At 43.4% G+C, this 24,695-nt stretch overlaps 1 protein-coding gene across 2 annotated transcripts in view; it reads left to right on the top strand.

Annotated features, from left to right (window-relative positions):
* Window positions 1–232: 232 nt before the first annotated feature.
* CTTN (cortactin) overlaps window positions 233–24,695 on the top strand; it is a 52,437-nt gene continuing 27,974 nt past the window's right edge. The window contains exons 1-8 of one of the 2 annotated variants that reach the window (XM_015410859.1): window positions 233–256; window positions 10,089–10,172; window positions 10,596–10,669; window positions 12,625–12,754; window positions 18,031–18,141; window positions 18,815–18,869; window positions 20,887–20,997; window positions 24,247–24,357. In XM_015410859.1, the coding sequence (XP_015266345.1) occupies window positions 10,089–10,172; window positions 10,596–10,669; window positions 12,625–12,754; window positions 18,031–18,141; window positions 18,815–18,869; window positions 20,887–20,997; window positions 24,247–24,357 (676 nt within the window). In that variant the 5' untranslated portion in view covers window positions 233–256. Of the gene's footprint in view, window positions 257–5,426; window positions 5,525–10,088; window positions 10,173–10,595; window positions 10,670–12,624; window positions 12,755–18,030; window positions 18,142–18,814; window positions 18,870–20,886; window positions 20,998–24,246; window positions 24,358–24,695 lie in introns of those variants that run through there. The other variant, XM_015410858.1, reaches the window with a different exon arrangement.

Raw genomic sequence — 24,695 nt, 5'->3', positions numbered from 1 at the left:
CTGGTGAGCTAAGCAGAGGCCGTATCAGCCAAAAGTCCTAACTCAGGAGTTCTCAAACTTTTTGAAGTGAGGGCTACTTCTAAATTCACTGCACCTTTCAGAATACACTTGCAAAGTAACTTCATACACACAGTTAACACTGAACATATTTATATTTTGTTGTTCATATTTAGAATTTATTAATTTATTTATTTATTCAGATTTTTACCCCACCCTCCTGGATGAAGCTGGCTCAGGGCGGCTTACATAAAAACAGGTAATTACATTAAAAACATAAGTTGCAATTAAAACAAATGATAAAATCATACTAAAGTGCTAGTTGTTGTTGGTATTCATATGACGGTAGCAGCCGATAACCAATGTACAAAGTTCTCATCTCACAGTCAGCTCTTAGTGTCCTTGCAGGGTTTGCTGTTCTTTAGGCTGTCGATGGCAATTTCCAGAGTCCGGAGCCCTCTCACTTTCAGCCAGCTGATGCTCTTCACTGGTGGTGGCAGCTTCCAAAAGCGTGGTGGAAGAGCTCCGTTTTACAGGCTCTGCGGAACTGTAAATGGTCCCACAGGGCCTTGATCTCTTCCGGGAGCTCATTCCACCAGGATGGGGCCACCACCAAAAAGGCCCTGGCCCTCATCATCGACAGCCTTGCCTCCTTAAGACCCGGAAGGACCAGCCAATTCTGGGCCCCTGACAGCTGTGCTCTCTGGGGAACACGTGGGGAAAGGCGGTCCCTTAGGTATGTAGGTCCCTGACCATGTAGGGCTTTAAAGGTGAGAACCAGCACCTTGAAACGAATCGGGTATGCTATCAGCAGCCAGTGCAATGCCTTTCACACAGGCTGTATGTGCGCCCACCCAGAAAGCCCCATCAAAAGCCTGGCAAGCTGCAGCTTCCGGATATGAGACAAGGGCAGCCCCATGTAGAGAGCATTACAGTAGTCCAATCTCGAGGTGACCATCTCATGGATCACTGTTGCCAGGTCATTGCGTTCGAGGAAGGGAACGAGCTGCCTGATTAGCCGAACGTGGTAAAAGGCTGATTTGGCAGTGGCTGCTACCTGGGCCTCCATGGTTAAGGTGGCATCTAGGAGCACTCCCAAGCTCCTAACCTCTGGCACTGGTACCAATGGTGCTCCATCGAAGGTTGGGAGTGGGATCCCTAACCCCGGCCCACTCTGACTCAGGCGGTTTCAGTTTCAGTCGGCTCAGACTAAACCAACCAGCCATGGCTTGTAACGCCCAGTCCAGATCTTCCAGTTTGGAGTCGGACTGACCGCCCAACAGCAGATAGAGCTGGGCGTCATCCACATACTGGTGACAGCCCAGCCCATGCCTCCGAGCAATCTGGGCAAGGGGGCGCATATAGATGTTGAAGAGCATCGAGGACAGCACCGCCCCTTGAGGCACACCACAATCCAGTGGGTATCTCTAGGATAGCTGTTCCCCTAGTGCCTCCCTTTGTCCCCGACCTTGGAGAAAGGAGGAAAGCCATTGCAAGGCTAGCCCCTGAATTCCCATGTCGGCAAGGCAGCAGATCAGTAGCTGATGGTCGACTATGTCGAACACATCCAGCAGGTCCAACAGCAACAGCACTGCCGATCTGCCTCGATCCAGATGCCTCCAGAGGTCATCCATGAGGTCGACCAGTGCAGTCTCCATCCCATGGCCTGGGCGAAAGCCGGACTGGAAGGGATCTAAAGTGGAAGTGTCATCCAAAATGCCTTGTAGCTGAATCGCCACTGCCCTCTCTATCATCTTGCCCAGATAGGGCAAATTAGAAACCAGTCAATAGTTGGCCAATTCGGCCAGGTCCAAAGATGGCTTTTTTAAGAGGGGGTGGACCACTGCTTCCTTAAGTGCCTTGGGGAACAGTCCCTCCGAGGGGGACTTGTTGATAATCTCCCACAAGGTACCTTGAAATCCCTCATGGCCAGCTTTAATTAGCAAAAAATACAAGGGGGACCAGCAATTCAAAAATGTACAGAAAAATGAAGGAAATTGCTGCAGAGTTCACAAGTAATAAAGAGACAAAAATCAACTTGTTACAAATGACGTTGAGTGATGTTAGTATTCTATATTTTCATGTTTTCAGAACACAGGACGTCAAAAACTGAAGAAGAGCGTACGAACATCTCGAGTGGTTGTTCGTTTCGAGACAACTCTTTCTCAACCAAAATTCAGTTCTCTGGTTGTCTTATTATATTTAGCAGTGATGTCAATCTTATCCAACAACAGTTTTAACAGCACGTGGGCTAACAAGTTTCAAACACGGACAACAAGTCTAGATTTTTGTCTCTTTATTACTTGTGAACTCTGCAGCAATTTCCTTCATTTTTCTGTACAGCTTTAATTAGCCACAAAGGGCATGGATCAAGGGAGCAGGTGGTAGGGCGGACAGTTAGGAGCAATTTATCGACTTCCTCTAGGCCGAGCAGATCAAAATGATCCAGAATTTGACCAGAAGATGTGGATGGAGCAAGCCTAGAGCGATTGTGCAGAGGGCTTCAGGGAGCGATCTCGTTGATGGCTGCCGAGAGTTGGCAATCCCAATCCTCTACAAGCTCATCTAACGAGCCGCCAAGGGGCATCGGATCCCGGAGAGCCACCTGGAACCGCACTGGGTCCATTTGGCTCCGTGGGCAAGCCAAAATGGGCTCACTGCCCAAACAGGGTTGGAGTGACATATTCAGATGAGTCTTCAGAACAAGGTGGTCTGACCAAGGTGGTACTGCCAAAGCAGTAATCTGGTCCACTGTGACCCCCACTGCAAAGACGAAATCAAGCGTGTGCCCAGCCCGATGAGTGGGAGTCGTTACAAATTGGAAGAGTCCTAATGCCGCCATGGATGCAATGCATAGCACTGTTGAGCAACAGGCTATATGTCATAAGCATTTTGCACATGATGCAGAGACAACCCCAAAGTGAGATTCCCAGATCCTCCTCCCCTAGTTTACGCTGTTCCTCAGAGGTCATTTCGGGGGGGATCGTGGGGGAACGCAGTTCTCCCGGGTGAGGTATGGGGGGCGGGGCACATGATGAAGCCCCGCCCCCTGCTTCCGGCCCTCATTCAGCCAGGAGGAGGCAGGAGAAGAGGGAGGGTAAGTTGCTTCCTCCCTGCCTCTCCCCATCCCTGCCTGCCTGGGGCCAGGGAGGACCTTCGCGGGGCTTCCTTGCACTCCCGCCGGCCTTGCAGGTCCACCGCTGGGCCCCTCATGGGGCTTGGCAGTGGAGCTGCAAGGCCGGCACCGGCGGCCAGGACCGTTGGGGGCGGGGTGTGTGGCCTTATGACACATTTCCGGTGATGTCAGGAGGTGTGGCCTTATGACACACTTCCGGTGATGTCAGGGGGTGTGGCATATGCTAATGAGTTATGCTAATGAGTTCCCCTAGCTCTTTTTCTACAAAATGACCCCTGCTGTTCCTTCTCTTTCCACCTAGCCTCATGATCTACTTGTGAGAGAGTGAGTTGTCCCTGGAACCCAAAACAAGAAACAGACGATCAAGGTCAGGTGCTGGTCGCACCAGGAATCCACAGAACAATTTGTCAGGGATTATAGTTTGGCCCCTTGTCCTTTTGTAGAGAAGAGCAAGAGTCCAGTAGCACCTTAAAGATGTACCTGAAGAAGTGAGCAGTGACTCATGAAAGCACACACCCTACCACAAATGTTAAGTCTTTAAGATGCTACTGGACTCTTGCTCTTTTCTATTGCTCCAGCTTCCCATCTTGAACTATCTCCTTTTGTAAAGGTTATTGAATGAAGGACCTGGAGTTAACTGAGAAAGAGTAGCTGGACAAGACTCTTCCAGTCAGGGTTTGGTAACACATCATGTATTTCCTTTTTATTGTAAAAGGAACCAGAAATATTACTTTTGGGACTTAAAATGGAAGAGGTCAATGTGGCGAAAAGGACGCTTATGTGGTATATGGTTGTGACTGCCAGAATGACATATGCGCAAAGTTGGAAACAGGAGGAAGTTCCTGGAATTGGAGAATGGATTAAAAAACTACTTTTTATGGTTGAAATGGATAAGATGACAAGGAAACTGAATAATATGGCAGCAGAAGACTTTTTTGAAGACTGGAAAGACTTAAAAGAATATCTGGAAAAATACTGGGATGTGAGAGACAATTTATTTTGCTTTGATAACTATTGAATATAGAGAATTGTGAAAAAATAAGTTACCTGTAGAATATGTAAAAGATAAAGAGGAGTACTTAAGAGTAACCTAAAGATTATGCAGGAGGTTGTAGCACTGTGGGAAGCCATATATAGGGGGGGGGAAGGGAGGAGGGTAGGATATAAAGGGATAAGAACTGTAATACAAATGTTGAACTTTGTTGAATATATCCTAAAAATAAAATGTTTACCAAAAAAATGTATTTCCTTTTTATTGTTATTTACAATTTCCCCAAGAAATTCATGATTTAGCACATACTATATGCTTAAAATTTCCTACAACTACTTGTTCCAGAGATGAAATATACTTGTTTTTTACAGAATCTTGCTTAAGGGTTTAGCTGCCATGAACTATCATACCTAACAACAGAACTAGGTAAATGTATCCAAATACAAAAATAAATAAATTTGCACACTATTGCTAGCCTTTACAATCCCATTTCCGAAGTGAATTTCCGATTATGTAAAGTGTTAGATATCAGCACTTTATTTTTGACATGTAGATTCACAATGTGTACAGCGTTCATTTGAACTTTTTCTTCCGCGCATGCCTGGCAGCGTGTGACCTTGATCAGGCAGAACGATGTTTGAGTCCAGTGGCACCTTTAAGACCAACAAAGTTTTATTCAAGGTTAAGCTTTCCTGTGCATGCACACTTCAGATACAAGCAAGAGTTGGTTTAGAACTTGATGATCAGGCAGTTATGGCAAAAAGGTGCCCAGCCCAAGGCAGAAAAGAGAGAGCAAGCCTTTCTTCCGGCTCCATCAGAAGTACTGGATTCATCCAGTCCCTTTTGCCCATTCATGAGGGCGCTACTCGATGCGTGTGAACAGGAATGTCAAACGCTGCAAAACCCGATTGAACTGAATGCTAAACAGCACTCTCTCGGACACACCAGAGAAGTGCGCTTTTATTTTGCGAACTGCAAAGGGGCGCTGAAACGATCCCGTTCGGCTCCAGAAGTCCAGCTCCGGGAGCATCTTTCCAGCCGAACGGTATCATCTGAATCCGTCCGTTGCATGCAAAGGTGCGAAAAGATGTCGCCGAAAGGGTCCGGGCGCTTTTGCACCGGGACTCCTGGGACGCGCCCAGCCAGCCAGCCCTCCTCCCAAGCCGCCTTGCTGCGCAAAGCCAAAGCCCCCGCCCAAGCCGAGCTCGCGCAGGAGCGGCAGTGCCAGCCACCGGCAGCGCGCCGAAGCCATCTCCCACCTGATGACGCGCGGTGATGAAAAACAGGAAACGGGATCTTGGGAAAGGCGGAAATTGCAGCAGAAGCGGCGGCCGGAGCAGACGCTGCATCAGGAAGGGGAGCCGCCTGGGGAGCCGGGAAGCGGGCTGGGAGGGAACAAAGTAAGTCGCAGGAGCGTGGCTGCTTTCGCCCTGGCGATTTGTACCTGGCCTCCCCCGAAGGCGGGTCAGGGAAGTCGAGACAGGCCGGTCGGGTCGCATGCGAGGCTCTCTCTGCCAGCCAGCGAGCGGAGGCAGGCGGAGGAGCTGCGAGATTCGTCGCTCTTTGTGGAGGGATTAAAAAGCGGGGCTGGGGCGGGGGGGGGGGGACTGTTCTGGCTTTGATTTGTCTTCCTTCAGCTGCCACTCTGGTGCACCGACTTGGGGCTTCGCCGTTGAGGGTGTCGATAGCTGAAGGTGGGGCTGCGCTTCGACTCGAGGAGCTCCGGTTTTGAGGCTGGGAATGGGCGCCTTGGACACCAGGAAGCCCAGTTAGGGATGGGGTGAAAGGCCACGTTGCAGCCCCGGGTCGGATTGGTCTCCCTTCGCTCCGCTGCTCTTTGTTCTCCCAGTGACGGGGCAGTAGGCCAATGGAGTTTAGTTGTTCTTTCTCCCTTCCCTGCCTGGGACACCCTGCTAAGGAGGGGGCGATTTGACCCTTTGCCTGCTCCCTCACCCGCCACCCGCCTCCCTGCTTCTCTGTGCACAGCGACGGACCCCTAGCCGTTGGGTGCAAGTGCTCGAATGGGCATGTTGAACTCTAGCCACTCTAGTCATTGGAGAGGGCGAAATGGTTAGTTTGGAGTAGAAAAGTGTCGTGTGTGTATGTGATGTCTGCTTGTGGGAAATTATTGTTCGCCAAAGCATTGGGGGAGGGGGTGCTGGACCGTTTCATCACTAAGGCAGGTGACTAGATATGATGGCCATGGGTGTGTCTGTCTGTTTCGTTTTGGGGTTTTTTTTTTTGGTTTTTTTTTGCACTGTGTTTGCTGTCAAAAGGCCCCCAAGTCTTCCGTGTGACGTGGTTGAATCCCCATTTCTTAGCCATGTGCATTGAGGACATGACAGGATCTTGGCTGAGAATTCTGTTGAAATTAAGAATGAATGCTTATTAGCAGTGAGAGATCTGTGAAGCAAGAGTTGGTTTACAACTTGGTGATCATTGCATAATGTGAGAGTGTTTTTTGCATACGTTGGTAGCACCTTTGTCTGCATTCACAGAACACAGCAGAGCTATGTTACGGAAATGTCTCTGGTATCAGTCATGCTTTTTAAGTGTTTTAAATCATGGATAATACCAAAATAGGAATCTTCAAACTACTGCCTTGCACTTTATGTTGCTTGTGTGAATGTAGATGCAGTGTTGATGTGTGTCAGACCTGGTCGATCATAAGGAGAGGACCAACCTTGGAATTCACTCAGGAGTGATGATCTCAATGTGGAAGTGGATGCTGGCTGGAAATAAATTGTAGTTTCTGGAGTTTCTTTCCCTGTGATTTAGAAAAACACATACAGTATTACTCATGGATTACTGCTGTGTGCAGAAGTTTGATTCATTCAGACTAAAATCACCACGGCACTGTATTAGCCATCATTTCAGAATGTGTCCAAGAGATGAAATTGCTTTGTAGCTTGGGTAAGATTTCAGAAGGAAGATGTTGGTTTCTTTGGGAAAGGGCTGTTCATAATTGGTTGTAGACCTATGCAGAGTTTATTTGTACTTTTTCTTCTGATAACTGGTGTAACTAAGTTGAATCCACTTCTTTATCTTTATCCCATTTCTTGTGGGCTGATCCAGAATTGCTCACTGCAGCCGTTCTCTTCCCTTCCTGTGTCCTTGTAGTTGTTTCCATCTGCTCCGTATACTGAAGGTCTCTTACCTGTAGATTGTCCTTATTGACATGTGTGTCGTATGTTCTAAAGGCCTGCTGTTCTACACAATTTCCCAATGCGGCTTTCAGAATAAAATAAAACCACTATAACAAACTTAAGCAGCTATTTAAAATTAAGGTTGATAGCTTTGTCAACTTAAACAGCCAAACCTAAATGAACATAAAAGCTGGGTTTTGGCAAAGGCAGATAGAAATAGAATGGCCCTTATTTGGCAATTAGAAAATACTAATCCAGAGCACCAGGTGAAGATGGGAGCATCCAGAGAAGGGGCCTTTGGCTAATGGTCATTTTGTGGGCAGGTTCATATGGAAAAGGTTCAGTCCTTATATATCTAAGCCAGTATTTTAAAGCCTCGAAATGAATGCTTAGTGAGTCTGGTGCTAACATAATGCTATTCAATTACCAAGCCATGCTTTATAAAAGGAAGCGCCCCATGGACTTACATTCTCCTGTCCTCTTGCACTGCCATTCTCCTTTCAGCTGAGGAGGTAAACCTGGTTAGCATTGTGTCTGCACTAGTGTGATCAGTGCTGTCTCAGAGTTTGCAACCCTGATCCAAAGTGTGATTTGGACTAATTGATTGCTCAAAATGTCAGTGCAGATGTAGTGCTAATCATAATTATCTCCAAAACAAAAAGGGATTTGTGTGTGTGTGTACACGTTCACAAGAGAAGAGCTACCAAACCACATTTTCAGTGTAGCATCTTGTGATGAAAGGACATAAGTTGGATCCTATGGACCGTATGTGCCAGGATGCTCTTCTCCCAGCAGAATCCTGAGAATTCTAAAAAGCTGATGCTCGGAGTCACAGGAGCTCGGTGGAGTAAATTCAGTTGGACACAGAGTTGCTGTGAAGAGGAGGAACTGAGTGGTGTTGTTCCTCCACTGCCCCAGTGTCTTTTTGAAGATGCAAGAGGGGTCTGTCATGAGAGAAGTATGGGCAGTGTTATGCAGTTTCCCTCTCTTCATAGCTTTGCCCACAGGGCTCTGGTGATTCCAAGCATCAGCTTTTCAGAAGTCTTGGAGAGGCTGCTGGGGAAAAGATCTATGGCTGTGACTGTGCCTTTTGCATGCAGTTTGTAGGACCAGCCCCTTGCTAGTTAGCCAGTCTTTCATCAGTCTCCTTAAAATGAACAGGATAATCTGCAGTAGTTTAATGGCTGCTGCTCAGAATTTTTATTGGCTTCTTACCCCACCTTCCATAGCAGCCTGATGCATAGAAATTAAGGTAGTGAAGCTTTTTCTGACATGGGCAAAGCTTCAGTGGCATACTTTCCACATGTCAGGCTCCTGTTAAAGGGACATAAGCAGACTGACTTAAAAACAAAACAAACAAAAAACCTGGCAGCCCTATGATTAATACATGCATCACTGGGAATTTTCAAACCCAAATGAAGGAGGGGTAGTTCCATAGCAAAGTTGCAAAGAGGTATACAGGTCAGCAGATTCTAAATATCCCTGAAGGAGAGATTACTGGCAGAGGTTAATTTAAATTGTTAATGAAATTTATAGAATCCTGTGGGGAGGAGGATTTCTGTACGAAGGGAACCATTTTCCTCCCCTACCGCAGACCTTTAGGAATTACTATGAGCTGTGGATGGCTAGTGTGAAATACTTGCAAGTTGCCTTTGCAACATCATTTCTTGTGCTGGCTGTATTAAAAACACTCTGCATGCTACACACCATCCTCTCCTCTTGAGTGTATGTTGGCTAAAATGTAAAATTCCGTGGTTACTGCTGAATCAGTAGAAAAAAGTAGCCGGAGGTCTCGGTTTGTCTGAGTTCTTTCTCCCTCTTTTTCCAGAAATTGCTGTGTGAGTCAGTGACTCATGAATATGGCATGGATAATGTTCCTCTCCTGCCTAGTCTGAAAGAAATCAGCCAGAACAGCAAACTGTACTGAAAATGTGAAGCTGCTCTGCTGCTAGCCATGCCCTGGGGGAAAATTAGAAGGGTTATGGCTGGAATGGAAAATGCAATGTCTCTTCAGAGCAAGTCTGAAAAGAAACTAAAATGTTGCATGGCAGTTCCAATAATTTATTTTGAGGGTTTCCACTGTCATAGCCATTTATTCAATAATTTGAAGAGAAAAGTATGTGAGGTTTATTGTGCTGAAGTGACACTGGAGATGAGGACCTCTTCAGACTTTTCATGTGGCCAAGCAAGAGCTTTCAGCAGATTGTCCACATGGCTTTAATTGATATTGTAACAACTTTCTGTCTCAGCTGAAGCCCATTTGATGTAAACTATGTTGAACAGCATATGCAGGCTACCTTTTTAGTGACCGTTTTCCACAATCTTAATTCATTGTAATTGTGCAAAGGTTAGCAGTCCAAAATGTGCAAGCCTTCTTTGAACAGTTCTCTCTTGTGGCTAACAATGTGTTTCAAATAAATGAACCAAGCATGTGCATGCTGACTCTTACCAGAAAGAACTTCCGCCTTTCCTTTGAAATGATGCCAGTAACTATTTCTAACTGTTGAATAATGGCAAGAAGATCTGTGAAAAACAAACAAACCTTGAATAGATACTCAGTCTGAGTATTCCGCTTGCAATAATTTAGGATAGGTTAAACTCATAAGTACTGCTATTGTTAGTAGTATCTAACCTCAGTGAAACCAACGACAGAGCTGTCACTGGGCTGAATGGCACAAAATTGAATGTAAATATTTCCCCCTAGTCTGGCAGTATGTTTATTGTAGAACTCGGGCAGTTTTGGCTGTTCTTTAATACACTGAATCCACATGTGAGATACAAATTTCTGTCTGATCTGTGCCTGCTTCTGATGTTTCAGATGTGGAAAGCAACTGCAGGCCACACCCTCTCTGTCAGCCAGGATGATGGTGCTGATGACTGGGAGACAGATCCTGACTTTGTGGTATGGTTCGCTTACTGTATTTAACTGCTAACATTGCTACAGAGTACTAGTATTGACTTGAAGCATTCAAGGGGGAGCAATACAAACAATGCTTAGTCAAAACTTGAGAGACTGTGTGTGTGTATGAGAGAGAGAGAGAACGTGAGAGACTGTGTGTGTGTATGAGAGAAAGAGAGAATAATTCAGGTATTTGGTGGATATTTTTAGCTGAAGGACCTGCCTTTAAGTGCTGATGTGAATGTGAAATTAGTTAAATTCAGTGGTAGAAGAGAAAAAGGGGTTTATGAGCTCAAGGCAAATGAATATGTAAGACATGCTTTATCAGTATTTTGCAGTTACTAAGGACCTTAAAGACCTCTGTCCTCTCCCTGCTCTGTGGTTAACATGTGGCTGTTGTATAACATTTATCTATGTCCTTTACAGAATGATGTCAGTGAAAAAGAACAGCGTTGGGGTGCTAAAACGGTGCAAGGATCTGGTCATCAAGAACACATCAAGTAATCTACTTCTTTAATTGTCTCAAAACTTTAATTTTTGTTCTATGGTGATCGTTCTTGGTACATCGTTTTTCTAGAGATATGATTTACAGGGGTTCTGTACATGCAATAACCTTGGTATTTTAACCAAACGCTTCTAACCAGATTGAAAACCAGGTTCTTGGGTAGACAAGGAACCTAGTTAACTTTAACTGCAGTTAAAGGGGAGGAGGAAGGCTCACTCTGTGAATGAAGCATTTTACCTACCACACCTGCTCCTGGTCTGTTAATCATGGTAATGAGTCCTGGCTCTGTTTATATGTGCACTAGCCCAATGGGTGTCTGTAGCTTTTTACTGGCTAGTAGAGGCCAGACTTGACAATGCCCTATCCCCAAGTCTGCCATGGGGATGTGGTGCCATTTTAGAGATTTTTTTAAAAAAAACTTTTCAAAATGCTGTGGGGGCTTGATCCTGCTGAGAACTGTGGTGTGGGTGGATGAGGAGCTCCTCTGTCTCCACCACCACCACTTTTGGCATTTTGGGGTAGGGGAGATAGGCTCACTTCCTTGCTCCATGCATGGTCCCCGGTGGGATCAGGCTCCTGTGGTGTTCTGGAAAGTTTAAAAACAGTGGAATGGTGTCACATTTCCATGGTGGACTTGAGGGTGTGATATCATCTAGTTTGTCCTCACTTTTTTCCTTTTTGTGGGTGACTTGTTCTTGTCAAGAAGGAAAACAAAACCAAACTTTAACTTCACGAAAGAGAACTCTTCCGGTATAGGAGGGCAAAATTAAAACAGGTCTCTGTAGTACTTTATGCTGGAAGTTCATCTTGGATCTCAGGTTGAGACTGTGAAGTTTCAGGACTACAAAGCCATTGTCGCTAGAGCTAAAAATTGAAAGTATATTGCTAAGAAGACATAACAGCTGAAGAACCAGTTTTTCTACTGTACTTTAGTTGGTATTGTATACTTGAAAACATAGGAAAATTTTGTGGCAGTTACCTTCTCCTAGGGGCATGTGAAAACACTGACATTAAATGTTTCGCCAAGAATAGTCCAGAGTATAAGGTGAGGCACTTGGAGAAAAATACAGATACTATATTCTAAGACTCAGTCCACTGAGGAATGAGATCATAGGGTATTTGGTCACAACATGACTAGGAACCAGTGTGATGCAACTGCAGAGGACACATTCAGTTGTTAGGATGAATAAGGTGAGGTGTTTCTGGGTAGAGTTAGGGGAAAGTGATAAGGGCAGAAAGGTGGGGTATACATTTTGTAAATAGAATAAATAAACTCTTGTATATATAGAACTGGCTGCTCAGGCCCCATGTAGAAAATACCCTGTTTACATTTCCCGTGATATATTGACGTTAGAAACAAATGAAACCAACTAAAAATAGCTCAACTGCAAATAGCTCAACTGGCTAAAAAACCCATGAAATAGCTCAACTGGCTAAAAAACCCATGAAATAAATTGCTGGGGGTGGGAGGAGAACAGTGTTTGTGATCATCATAATCTCCCCCACCTCCTCCTGGGCTGTCGTATCATAAACTGAATTGCTGAGTTCTGGTTTTGTGGTATATCGTCACCTTTAGGAGGTTTTAGCATTGTTCATTGTCTTTAATTTGTATTTGATACTTTTTAATTGGAAAGGGCAGTACATAGACAACCAGAAACAGGATACTGGGTGGTTCTAGACACTACACACCTAGTTAATTATCTCTTATGACTGCCTTTCCTTGCCTCAGTGAGACCTATGTAAGCATCTTATGAATCTGAGATACTCTGTATGAGGACAGGAGAACTGCTGTGAGGAGCTCTAGTGGAGCCTGAAATCATTAGTAGCATACATTTCTTGTGGGCATTTAGTAATTCCTCTCTTGTGTTTCATAGTGTAATTGAAAACATTTTTGAGGTAGAAAAGCACAGAGCTGTATTTTTAGTTCATTTAATCTTTTGATTTTGAAAGCATTCATCAGTTGAGAGAGAATGTGTTCCAAGAGCACCAGTCCCTCAAGGAAAAAGAGCTTCAGACGGGACCAAAAGCTTCCCATGGCTATGGTGGGAAGTTTGGTGTGGAACAAGACCGAATGGACAAGGTAAGTGAGAAGACTCTATGGCTGATCCAGCCTTGTTTGCATTGTCTGCAAGTGTCTTTTGCTATTGCATGTTCTCTTGAAGGGCCATTGTTAAAGAGAAAGATAGTGGGCCAACTGGATATTTGGTCTGGCGAGTCAGCGGTCTGCTTTCATTTTATCCCCTAAGCATAGGCTGGTAATCTTCATTTGGGCCACGTGCTGTTCATCTGTCCTCTCTGCTGGGGAAGTTATTAACATTTTCAGTTCACTTTCTAAATTAAAAGCACACCAAGATTACAGACATGACAGAAGACATTTTAAATACGTTATATATGAGGAATTCTTGAAATAAATATTTCTACTGGCACCATTTTGATTTTTTGAAAGCAGGAACAGTAAACTCTGTAAGAGAATTTTTTGCTCTGTAGCAGTTCCTTAAACACAGACTTAATGAGCTGCAAGTTATCAACCTAATGTTGTTAAGTTTGCAGTTTTCTTTAAAATTACAATATGTGATCCATTATGGATACAGTAAATCTCAGCACGCTGAGCTTCATTGATTTCAGCTGGAGAGAGCTAAGAATAGATTCAAGTGGAATCATTGCAATGTGAACATGATGAATTTTGCCATCTAATGTTCAATATTTGTTTTGTAAAAGTTTTCTGGTGGGTGATTTAGTAGTTGACCAGCATCTCTCTGTAGAGCCTCCTTCATGCAAGGCTCTAGCTGAAGTGATTGCTGCCTCCTGTACAATGTCATAAACCTCCATCCATACTTCTTCAGGCACTCTGTCTATCAAATCTAGTCAAACCTATTGTTCACCTCCACTGTATATTCATCAGTGATATGCTCTGGGTCAAACCTGAATGGCCTAGTGGTTTAAGAACATAAGAACATAAGAGACGCCAATGTTGGATCAGGCCAAAGGCCCATCCAGTCCAACACTCTGTGTCACACAGTGGCCAGAAATACCAGTGCCATCAGGAGGTCCAGCAGTGGGGCCAGGACATTAGAAGCCCTCCCACTGTTGACCCCCCCCCCCCAAGCACCAAGATGACAGAGCATCACTTGCCCCAGAGCCCCTAGCTATACCTTGTGGCTAATAGCCACTGATGGACCTCTGCTCCATATGCTTATCTAATTCCCTTTTGAAGCCGTCCATGCTTGTAGCTCCCACCACTTCCTGTGGCAGTGAATTCCATGTGTTAATCACTCTTTGGGTGAAGAAGTACTTCCTTTTATCCGTTCTAACCCGACCGCTCTGCAGTTTCATGGAGTGCCCACGAGTTCTTGTATTGTGAGAAAGGGAGAAAAGTACCTCTTTCTTTACCTGCTCTTTCCCATGCATAATCTTATAAACCTCGATCATGTCACCCCTCAGTCGTCTTTTCTCCAAGCTAAAGAGCCCTAAGTGCTTTAACCTTTCCTCATAGGGAAAGTGTTCCAACCCTTTTATCATTCGAGTTGGCCTTTTCTGCACTTTTCCCAAAGCTGTAATATCCTTTTTAACAATGCTTTTGTTCAGGATTGTGATTATATTTTCAATACGCATATTAAAGCTGCTACAGAATGCTGTGGAGGTGGGAATTCCCTCAGAATTCTGATTTTTTGGATGGGCCATAGTGGACATGTCCCAGGTTTTGCCCTTTAGAGCTTATTTAAGAATTGAACAGCTCTTGCTGCTCAAGCCTAAGAGGTCTCATTGAACTTCACTCTTTGTGATTAGGCTTAAGGACTGCACAGCTCCCTTCCATATGTTCATGAAACAAGATCACTTGCGTTTCCATATGAATGTACTCCCAGAAGTTAAGAGAAAGTCCTTCTATGTAGTTCAAGAACTTGGTTCTGTGTGTATGGGAAAATCAGATTTCCAACACTAAAAGACCGTTTTCCCCTAAAAGCAGCAACAGTGCATTTCCTTAAGAGTAGCAAAGTTGCCATGGCCTTGACCATTGGAATAAGGCCACTATCTCCTCCTCTAGCATGAATAGACCAGGCCATAATTTGGCCCTAATGCAAATTCAGTTACTGGAACAGGTCTCCATATTTATAAAAGCTATGTTCGTGAACTGTTTCTAGTCCCTTGAAACTATTCTGTATGTGTTAATAATTTATCATGGAAAGGCAAATTCTGTGAATTCTGCATAAGAAACAAAGCTGGGATGCCTGTCTTCTGTTGAAGTGTATAAGCGACCAGGCTCGTGAGGAGTGAGGAGTCAAAAGACTCAATTACTTAAGCAAAATTATGAGATTTCACTTCCTGTATTCTGACTCTCTTTCAGCATTTCTCCACTGGGGCTGAGCTAGACAGATATGTAAAGAGAAAAAAAAGAGTTACTAGGACACCTCCTGTTTCTAACTAGACAGTGACACCATTCCATCAGTAATGAGCCCTTTCCTAAAGGATAGGTAAAAGCGGCTCTGCTTTCTGCTGATGAAGAGGATGGGCTTTACTATTAATCATATGGGGGAAAGGAGTACAATAAAGATTGCAGGAAAGCATTGTGAAATGTGCTAGGTGGCTCCTCTCTGGGGTTCTTTCTGATACAGCCACTGGTTTTGAGTAGGTTGCTGTGGCCCAGCACAGCACGAATTGCTTTGCATTGTGGCACGAATCAAATGGACTCGGACCCTTAAGCATTCATGAAGAAAAGCTGTGCTAATGGATATGGGAGCTTCAGCACAGGGTTAGTGAAGGGGAAAAGCCATATTTCAGACTGATGTTAATAATACACAAAATGTCCCACAAATTTTAAAAAGCACTGCAAGGGCTATCAGTTTGTTCCCATGCTTAATTCAAAGTGCTTCTTGTTACCCAGTACCTTAAGAGACTGTGTACCCAAAAGAACTACCTGCTGGCATGGATTTGCCTTCCATCTAATCTCAGCTTTTGAGGCCCTGCTCCACATCCCCCCACTTTCTTTCTTTCTTTTTTTTAAATCCCTGGAGGAATATTTTTTATTTTGCAAATACTACCAAAACTACAAAGAAATATTAGGGAAGGGACTACAACTAAGGATAAAGGAAAGCAAACCACACTAAACTAAATCTCCAAGAGGAGGAGATCTTTTCACTGATAGTAAAAATGTTAGTACAATTAGTTTTACTATCACAATATACTTGTAGAGTTCTTGGTTTTTTCGCTATTTATATGTTATTTTGTTAGTTGTTATGAGAGAAGTCTCTATCATCTTATTCTTTGCTTCAAAAGGCCATTTTCCAAGTCCTTCTGCCTTTACTTCGGCTCACGTTCATTGTCGGTCAATTTCTGACCGCGCTCAGTTGTCCGCCATTCCGCTCGATCTCCGGCGCTTGTCCCGGTCAGTCCAGCTTGTGCCCAAAGACCACTCAGCGACTGGACCATCGGGGCGGAGGGAAGCCTCAATTCTCTGGCTTTGCGCCGTCGGAGAGGCTACCCCTCAAAAGCCCCCTGGCCTGGAGCCGTATCACAAAGGCTCCGCGGGGGTGTCACTTGAGGTGGCACCCCTCCAGGCCGCTGGTGTGCGATTCGCTCTTCCCCGTTGTGGGGAGAGCATCTGCCATCGCTGTTCTGTAGACCGGAAGTCCGCATCCCCCCACTTTCTGATGGGAGGTCACAGCCAATGTTCCCTCTAAGCTGTGGAGTCTTGTGAGGAAAAATTCTACTTTGTGAGCCACTGGCATTAAAGCTGTGAGCAAGCGATTTGGCTACTGCATAAATCAGTTTTCTCTGGAGCCATCCTTCCTGAGTGAAGACAAAAATGTGTGTGCCGGAGGCTAAAAAACTGTGAGCTAGCTCACACTAACTCAGCTTAGAGGGAACACTGGTCACAGCCATCTCTGTTGTGCTTTGTTGAGGAATGCCCTCCAGACAGACGTTAATAAATTCAGTTTGCAGCATTGGGTTAAAACTTAGCTTCAAAACAAAACAGGGATTTGGTTGATTTGTTGACATTTTTATATTGTACATGTCTTTCTAGTTCTGGTTCTGAATGCTCTGCTGATAATATTTATTGATTATCTGATGTTCCTGGAATTTTAAAGGTTTTGTTGCTGTTTGTAATGGTATACTGATTATTTGTTTTTTAAATTTTTGTTTATTGTAAGCCTCAGGAGCCAAGTATGTTTTTAAGTATGGAATATAAACAGTTATAGAAATATTTTCCCCATCGCATTAACACCAAGTGAACGCTGAACACGGGATTTGAGAAACTAGCTTGTGTGTAGAATAGAAGTCTTTTAAGCTGATAAAATTGGCTGCGCTTTTCTCTAGCATGTTAACATCATACTTTTTACAAATCTGTGATGAAGATTGATTTTATAATCCAGGAACCGTGTAGCATCTGTGGAATGGTCCAGCAGATTTCCTTCCATTTCAGTTAGTTTGGAACAGAAATCTATTCTCCCTTTCTTTTTTCCTATGACTAAACAAGTTAAATCCAGAAATGGTAAAGCAGGCACACTAGCAAAGCTCCTAGATGGTAAAGGATATTGTATGCTTATTCTGTTTCCTCTTTGTGCAGCAACAAAAAATGTGCAGGCCAAATGTGGAGGAAGTTGTTAAGACTTGATAGAGACTTTGAGGAAGGAGGTGTGGCTGGTGGTTTCCTGTAGGATAGCAATATAATATTCCTGGAAGGAGCAGTTGTTAGCTGTGAGCACTTGTGACTGGAAGATGCTTGTGGCTAAAGTAATGTATCATCAGTTACAGTAACTCCCTTTTTTGGTTACTTGTTTTAAATGGAATTTAAATTTTGATCCTGTTGGCTGTACGTAGTGGTAGTGCAGGGATATCCATTCCTCTTGCTGAACTGCATCTCCAGGTTATGTGCAAGAATGTGACCAACAGTATAACTTCTTTTACCATAGTTGATAGCTGTGTTCACATATCTCCAACAAACCAAAGTTTCCTGGTATTTCCAAAGTTGCCTGTAATGGTGTTAGAATTGGCTCTTTTACCAAACCGTAGTTTGCCTTCAAACCTGGATTCTAAATTACTGTTCAATGTTGTCTTATAGTCATGGTTTACAGACAAGTAATGCAAGTACAAGTTTTTAAAGCACCCTCTTCAGATGTTGCAACACGTTGCTGTTTGTTGCAAACTAGGAAGTCTTCGGTCTACAAGTTGCACATGAAGGGAGAAGGGTGTGAGTTCAAGGTGGTCTTTGACTGTTTCTTGGAACAAACTGTTTGGTAATCTCAGTGTTGCCATTGATAGGTAGTTGACCTGGTAACATGCAGACCTCTAGAAGCTGGAAGGCAGTGTGTCTGAAGGATGCTGATATATGTACTTTAATCTCTGTATGTCTGTTTTCAGTCAGCTGTTGGTCATGAATATCAGTCTAAGCTTTCTAAGCACTGTTCCCAAGTGGACTCGGTTAAAGGTTTTGGCGGGAAGTTTGGTGTGCAAGTTGATAGAGTTGACCAGGTAAGTACCTCTTACACTTCTAGAATCGCCATCAGTAGCTGGCTTTGATTTTTAATACAAGTGTGGTAACTGATTAATTTGCAGCGATGTGTAAATATCTTTTGTACTCATTGTCTTCTGCTTTATTTATGTAGTCTTGAAAATAAAGATAAACACAGGCAAGCCTGATTTAGAAAGAGGCTTTGGGGGGGGGGAATCATAAATTGTATGTACTGATTCAAGAATACATTGATCTAATGTAGGTGGCTAGAATGAACATTGTCTGAAACTTGGAATTGTTTTGGATAGCTCTTATGTAATTTAAAGAAAAACCTGAGCCGTTAAATGAATCCTAAATATTCAGACATCTCTGAAACTTGAGAATAATGCGTGTGGGGAATATGTTCTGCTAAATTATTGATTGACTAAGATTTGTAATGCACAACATATGCCTATGTGGTATATGTGTTTTTTATTTTATTTTGTCAACTGCCTCAGGCAGGTTCTTCGAGAGGTGGCATAAAATTTTCTTGATGATAATAATATTAATAATTATACAGTATCTTGAGTATAATGAAGTGATGCATCGTAATAAAGGTGGCTAGTAAACCCTGTAAAGCCAGTTATGATTATTCTTTGTTTAAAAATGTCCTTCTACTCTTATTCTTTCTCCCCCTATTTTTTCCCCCTGCAGTCTGCTGTAGGGTTTGAATACCAGGGGAAAACTGAGAAACATGCTTCTCAGAAAGGTAAAACATTTTGAAGAAAATGTGTGTGGAAATGTTTTTGCACAGGAGTGACTTCCAGCTTTGTTTTAACATGAAGCCTTATGGAACAGTCTTTTACTTAGCACATTGATTAGCAGCTGTTGTGGATGGAATTGGTCATCTCTGTGATAACTGAAGCTACTCCTCCCCCCCCCCCCCCCGGGGGGGAAACCCCGAGATGGTAGATAATACAACATCCCTAACTGGGGAATTTCTTGTTCAAAAGATGCTACCTAATTTTGTTGTTCAGGGCTTAGCTATCAACACTCCTCCAGTCCATCTCTCTGCCCTTTAGAAGGTTGCCACATTCTATGCACATCCTTTGCAACTTGGTAGAGTATCTTCAGGTCCCTGTTTTTTTCCCATTAATGACTAGCTGTTCTGCAGGGAAGAAGCAAGGTCATTTCCATTACTTTTATCTACTTGTAGTTAGTTGCCTTGAGTTTTTATTTTGAAAAAGCAGGATATATATATAAATTTAAAAGTGGTTGATCTGATCCAGACATATAACCTGCAAGGGGAGAAGGAGCGGTCTTCCCTAATTGCTAAACAGCACCCCTAAATATTTACTGGTTATCAGAATTTGTAAAACTGTTAGCATTGATCATACTGCGCAGTAAGGCCACTCAGATCGCTGCCTCATTCTACCTGAGGCAAATACTTTAAAATGGAGTTGTAAGATACCATGATCCATGGAGACTGACTGTGAAGTAATTGGGTACTGTTAGCTTTAGGTCAAACACTAGAGAGCTCAGGCCATTCCAAGGACTTTTGTAGGCCCAGCAGGGCTTTGACGGCATCAGAGACTGCATTTGAAAGTCCTCTGCATTTAAAAAGATGGCTTGCTGTGTGGCACAGAGGTATGCCAAGTCCGGAGCCATGCTGCGTGTATAGAGTTGGTTTAGTAGTTCTCTGTCTGGGTGAACTTATTTTTGACACCAAGTGAAGATAACATCAATTTGTTCCCTTGATGATTTAATCTCTCTAGTCTTACAGAGATATGGGAAAGCAACAGAGGGGTCAGGAGGAGCCAAGGAGGTTGTTAGGGCTTTTTCCTATATAACACCAAGCTCCAATTGGCATTGTTAAAGCATCATGTAAACATCTCCATAGGGAGAAGTTACATGGAGAGTCAGTGTGCACAAATTATGTGTCCACAAGTGATCATGTTCAGCAGTACACCCAGGAAATGTTGTGATCCCCGCATAATGTTTCCACATGGAAACTGGCATAACAGATGTTTTAAAGCCATCTTTTAGATCCGATCACATACATCATAAATGGCCTAAGAGAGGATAGTTTGGTTTGTGCTTGTGCTGTCAGAAACTCAGGTGCTCAGTCCAGACACTGTGAGAGAATCTTAAGCTTTGTTCATCACTGACTCGTTAAATGCAAAACTGTTCAAACAAGTCACTGCTTCTTTTTATCCTGCAGGAATGTTCCTGTAGCTATACTATCACAGTGCCAAATATTTACCCTTTATCATAGTGTGATTACTTTTTCATGCATAATTATGTATATTCAGTATTGCTAAAGAAATTAATGTTTCCTGCTCTTCCTATTACTGTTTGCATTGTAGAGTGACAGCATTCCGTGTTAAGAGATTTTGAGTGTGAAACTGTAGGTGATTGAACCTAAATGCAATAGTGTGGTGATGTGTATCTGTACTTGACTTGTGAGTTAGATGTTGTCAGACAAAGGGCTACCAGTTCTCTTCCTGTTTTAAGGGGCTTTTAGGGGAAGAGTAGAGTATCTGCTTGGTATGCAGAAGGTTCTAGGTTCAATCTTGCCACATCTAGTTAAAAGGGTCACGTTGGAGGTGGTATGAAAGACCTGGGAGACTTGCAGCTTCCAAAGACCTTCAGACCAATGGTTTGATTCGGTATAATGCAGTTCTCCTTCAGTGGGGGGAAGTCATCCAGGAACTGGTTAGGTCACGCCTCTGCTGTGCTACAGCAATTTCTGATAAATTTTATCTTGCTTTGGTTTCTGTCCTCAGACTATGCAAGTGGATTTGGTGGTAAATATGGAGTGCAGGCTGACAGGGTAGACAAGAGTGCAGTGGGATTTGATTACCAAGGAAAAACTGAGAAGCATGAATCACAGAAAGGTTGGTTGCATCACATTGTTGTCTTTTCCTTTTGATCTGGTACACTGTGATAATTTTTAGCACATTCATAAAATTCATAAAAAAATAAAATTTCCATGGGGTCGTGAAGAGTCGGACTCGACTGTGTGACTGAACAACAACAAAAATATCCCTTTCCTCTTAAAGATTCATTTTTGTGTTATTCCATCATTTAATTTGTCTTTTTCATCTTTGTAAAGCTTGTCTTATGCTTTAGCTAATATAGAGGACATTTCCAACCAGAATTTTGGCATTACAAGTATATTAGGTAAAGGTAAAGGTTCCCTTGCTCAAAAGCCAGTCGAATCCGACTCTAGGGTTGCGGTGCTCATCTCCGTTTCAAAGCTGAAGAGCCAGCACTGTCCGAAGACGTTTCCGTGGTCATGTGGCCGGCATGACTAAACACCAAGGCACATGGAACGCTGTTACTTTCCCACTGTAGTGGTACCTATTTCTTGCTTTCAAACTGCTAGGTTGGCAGAAGGCAAGTATATTACAGAGACCTGTTAAGGTGGATACAAAGGAGCCATGATTGGAGCTCTGGTCACAGAACGAATCTTTCCTGTGACAGTCATAAGAACATAAGAGACGCCAATGTTGAATCAGGCCAAAGGCCCATCCAGTCCAACACTCTGTCACACAGTGGCCAGAAATACCAGTGCCATCAGGAGGTCCACCAGTGGGGCCAGGACATTAGAAGCCCTCCCACTGTTGACCTCCCCAAGCACCAAGAAGACAGAGCATCACTTGACCCAGAGTCCCTATCTATACCTTGTGGCTAATAGCCACTGATGGACCTCTGCTCCATATGCCTATCTAATTCCCCTTTGAAGCCATCCATGCTTGTAGCCGCCACCACTTCCTGTGGCAGTGAATTCCATGTGTTAATCACTCTTTGGGTGAAGAAGTACTTCCTTTTATCCGTTCTAACCCGACCTCTTTGCCCACCTCTCATGCTGCTAAGTGTCTGGTGAGCCTTCGATATAGTATAGTGGGGTGATTGCAGGGGGAAAGAGGAATTGGTGGAAATTGCTCCCCTCCCCTTGCATGAGTAGCAGTACCTTTGCATTGAAAGGGGTTGGGGGGTACATACGCCTCACAGAGATCTGACTTCTGGTGGCAACACTGTGCAAAAGCGTCGACAAAAGATTGTTTTCATTAGATTAGTAATATGCCGTGTCTAGCAGCCTTCTAAAGATTAATAGCTCATGTTGCTGTTGTAACCCTGGCTCTGAGTGGATTTATTTCCTTATTTAAGGTATTTTTATGGTGTTGTCGAAGGCTTCCATGGCCGAAGTTCATTAGCTGTTGTAGATTTTCCGGGTTGTCTGGCCGTGGTCTTGGTATTGTAGGACCTGATGTTTCGCCAGTGGCTGTGACGTGAATTCCATGTGTTAATCACTCTTTGGGTGAAGAAGTACTTCCTTTTATCCGTTCTAACCCGACCTCTTTGCCCACCTCTCATGCTGCTAAGTGTCTGGTGAGCCTTCGATATAGTATAGTGGGGTGATTGCAGGGGGAAAGAGGAATTGGTGGAAATTGCTCCCCTCCCCTTGCATGAGTAGCAGTACCTTTGCATTGAAAGGGGTTGGGGGGTACATACGCCTCACAGAGATCTGACTTCTGGTGGCAACACTGTGCAAAAGCGTCGACAAAAGATTGTTTTCATTAGATTAGTAATATGCCGTGTCTAGCAGCCTTCTAAAGATTAATAGCTCATGTTGCTGTTGTAACCCTGGCTCTGAGTGGATTTATTTCCTTATTTAAGGTATTTTTATGGTGTTGTCGAAGGCTTCCATGGCCGAAGTTCATTAGCTGTTGTAGATTTTCCGGGTTGTCTGGCCGTGGTCTTGGTATTGTAGGACCTGATGTTTCGCCAGTGGCTGTGACTGGCATCCTCAGAGGTATTACACAGAAAGGCACAAGCATGCACACACACTCACACACTGCTACTTCAAGAAGTCCATAGCTTTTTTTTTAGAACAGACACATGTCAGTCAGTGATTTACTGTATTGCTGACCAGCAGCAACCTCATTTTTATATGGCCAGCGCTTCAACGTGTTGAACCTAACATGTTACTGCATCTAATGATCTAATCAGCACATCACTGTTCTTCACCAGGGTCAGATAAAAAGGATAAATTGAGTTGAGATGTCATCAGTATGTGGATGACACTCTGTTCTCTGCATGGGGCAGGATTGACTTATCCCACTAGGTATCTCTGGGCCTTACATCTCTTTGTTTTGCATCTTGGTTTCTATGGCCAATAGAAATTGTTTCTTAATCCATAATGGTTTCCTTTGAAAAATACAAAGATCTTTAAATTTGCTGTGGTCTGAGAGTGCTAAATGGAAATAAGAATCACCAGTGATAAAAAGAAACGCATTGGCAAAATCAGGTGAGAAACTCTGGTATTAAAGAAGGAACAGTAAACACACGCTTGTCGCATCACAAGCTTCCGGACCATTCCACATTCCAAACCTTCTAGAGAGCTTTTAGTAGAGCTCAAACAAAAAATGCAATATGGATTAGCTTTAGAGAGGACATTTTTTTCCTGCTTCTAAGGGAGACGAAGTTTTCCTTGTATAGATGTCTTTGTTCTAAATTCTATTTACAGTATCTATACTTTGACTGAAGGGTCTTTGTTCTGGCATGCTTTGTGAACCTCTATGGATCTTGCTGTCTTCTGTCTCAATGCACTGAAAGTGCTCTTCTATTAAATTGGGGTCACTTTCTCTGCTTTTGGTCATGCAAAGGATAGTAGTTCGTTGAACCCCAAGAGCCATGGTCCTCAAGAAGAGTTGTTTGTTGGTACTGTGCTCATTTTCAGATTGTAGAACAGTTGTCCTTGTTACAGTTTTCATCCCAGTTACACATACTCCACAACTTTTTAAAAAATACAGTTTGTATTTAGTGCTTTGTAATCATTTAGAATGTTGTAATCACTGCAGTGGATCAAATATAACTGGTTTCCCCCGCCTCGAATATTTCAGTTTATAACTTGGCACTAAATGTTTAATTGTCTCTGTTGAACATGCTATGGTACAAGTGATTCCCAGTCAGAAGAAAACTTTGGTGACTTTGATCTCTGATGGATGCAAGTCATCCCTTGAGCTTTTAGTCAGAGTGATGAACATGCGTGTATGATCTAACTCCTCTAGTGGCTAGAAATAGTCAAATGTCTTACCCTGTGCTATTATGAATATTATTTTTTTTACTTCTGTCTCCAGATTATTCCAAAGGTTTTGGTGGTAAATATGGTGTTGACAAGGACAAAGTGGACAAAAGTGCTGTTGGCTTTGAGTACCAAGGCAAAACTGAAAAACATGAATCGCAGAAAGGTTTTTAAATTTTAATTTTATTCAGTCAAGTTATCTGAGTAATCTTTAAATATGTCACTATAACTGAGGCATTAAACTCTGGATTTTGGAAGATCTTCCTTGCTTTCAAAAAAAGTCTTCCAACTTGAAGTTGCCCATCATATCCTAAATTGGTGGCTAAGGAACAGTCTCTGTGGTAGTAGGGAGCTCTATTGAAGCATCAGGCTATAAAATTAACTTCACAGCACATCATGTCCTCCTTACCCTGTACAGTTGTCAAACTGACACTATCTTGTGTCCAGTAGAAAAGATGCATACTTGATAGTTGCTGCTGTGGCAGGGGGTTACCACTCTTTTTT

The sequence above is a fragment of the Gekko japonicus genome, unplaced genomic scaffold (genome assembly GCF_001447785.1).
Source record: "Gekko japonicus isolate JY-2015 unplaced genomic scaffold, Gekko_japonicus_V1.1 scaffold65, whole genome shotgun sequence".
Classification (NCBI taxonomy): Eukaryota; Metazoa; Chordata; class Lepidosauria; order Squamata; family Gekkonidae; genus Gekko; species Gekko japonicus.
The sequence above is the reverse complement of the archived record's forward strand: the minus strand, read 5'-3'. Positions and strand labels throughout refer to the sequence as shown.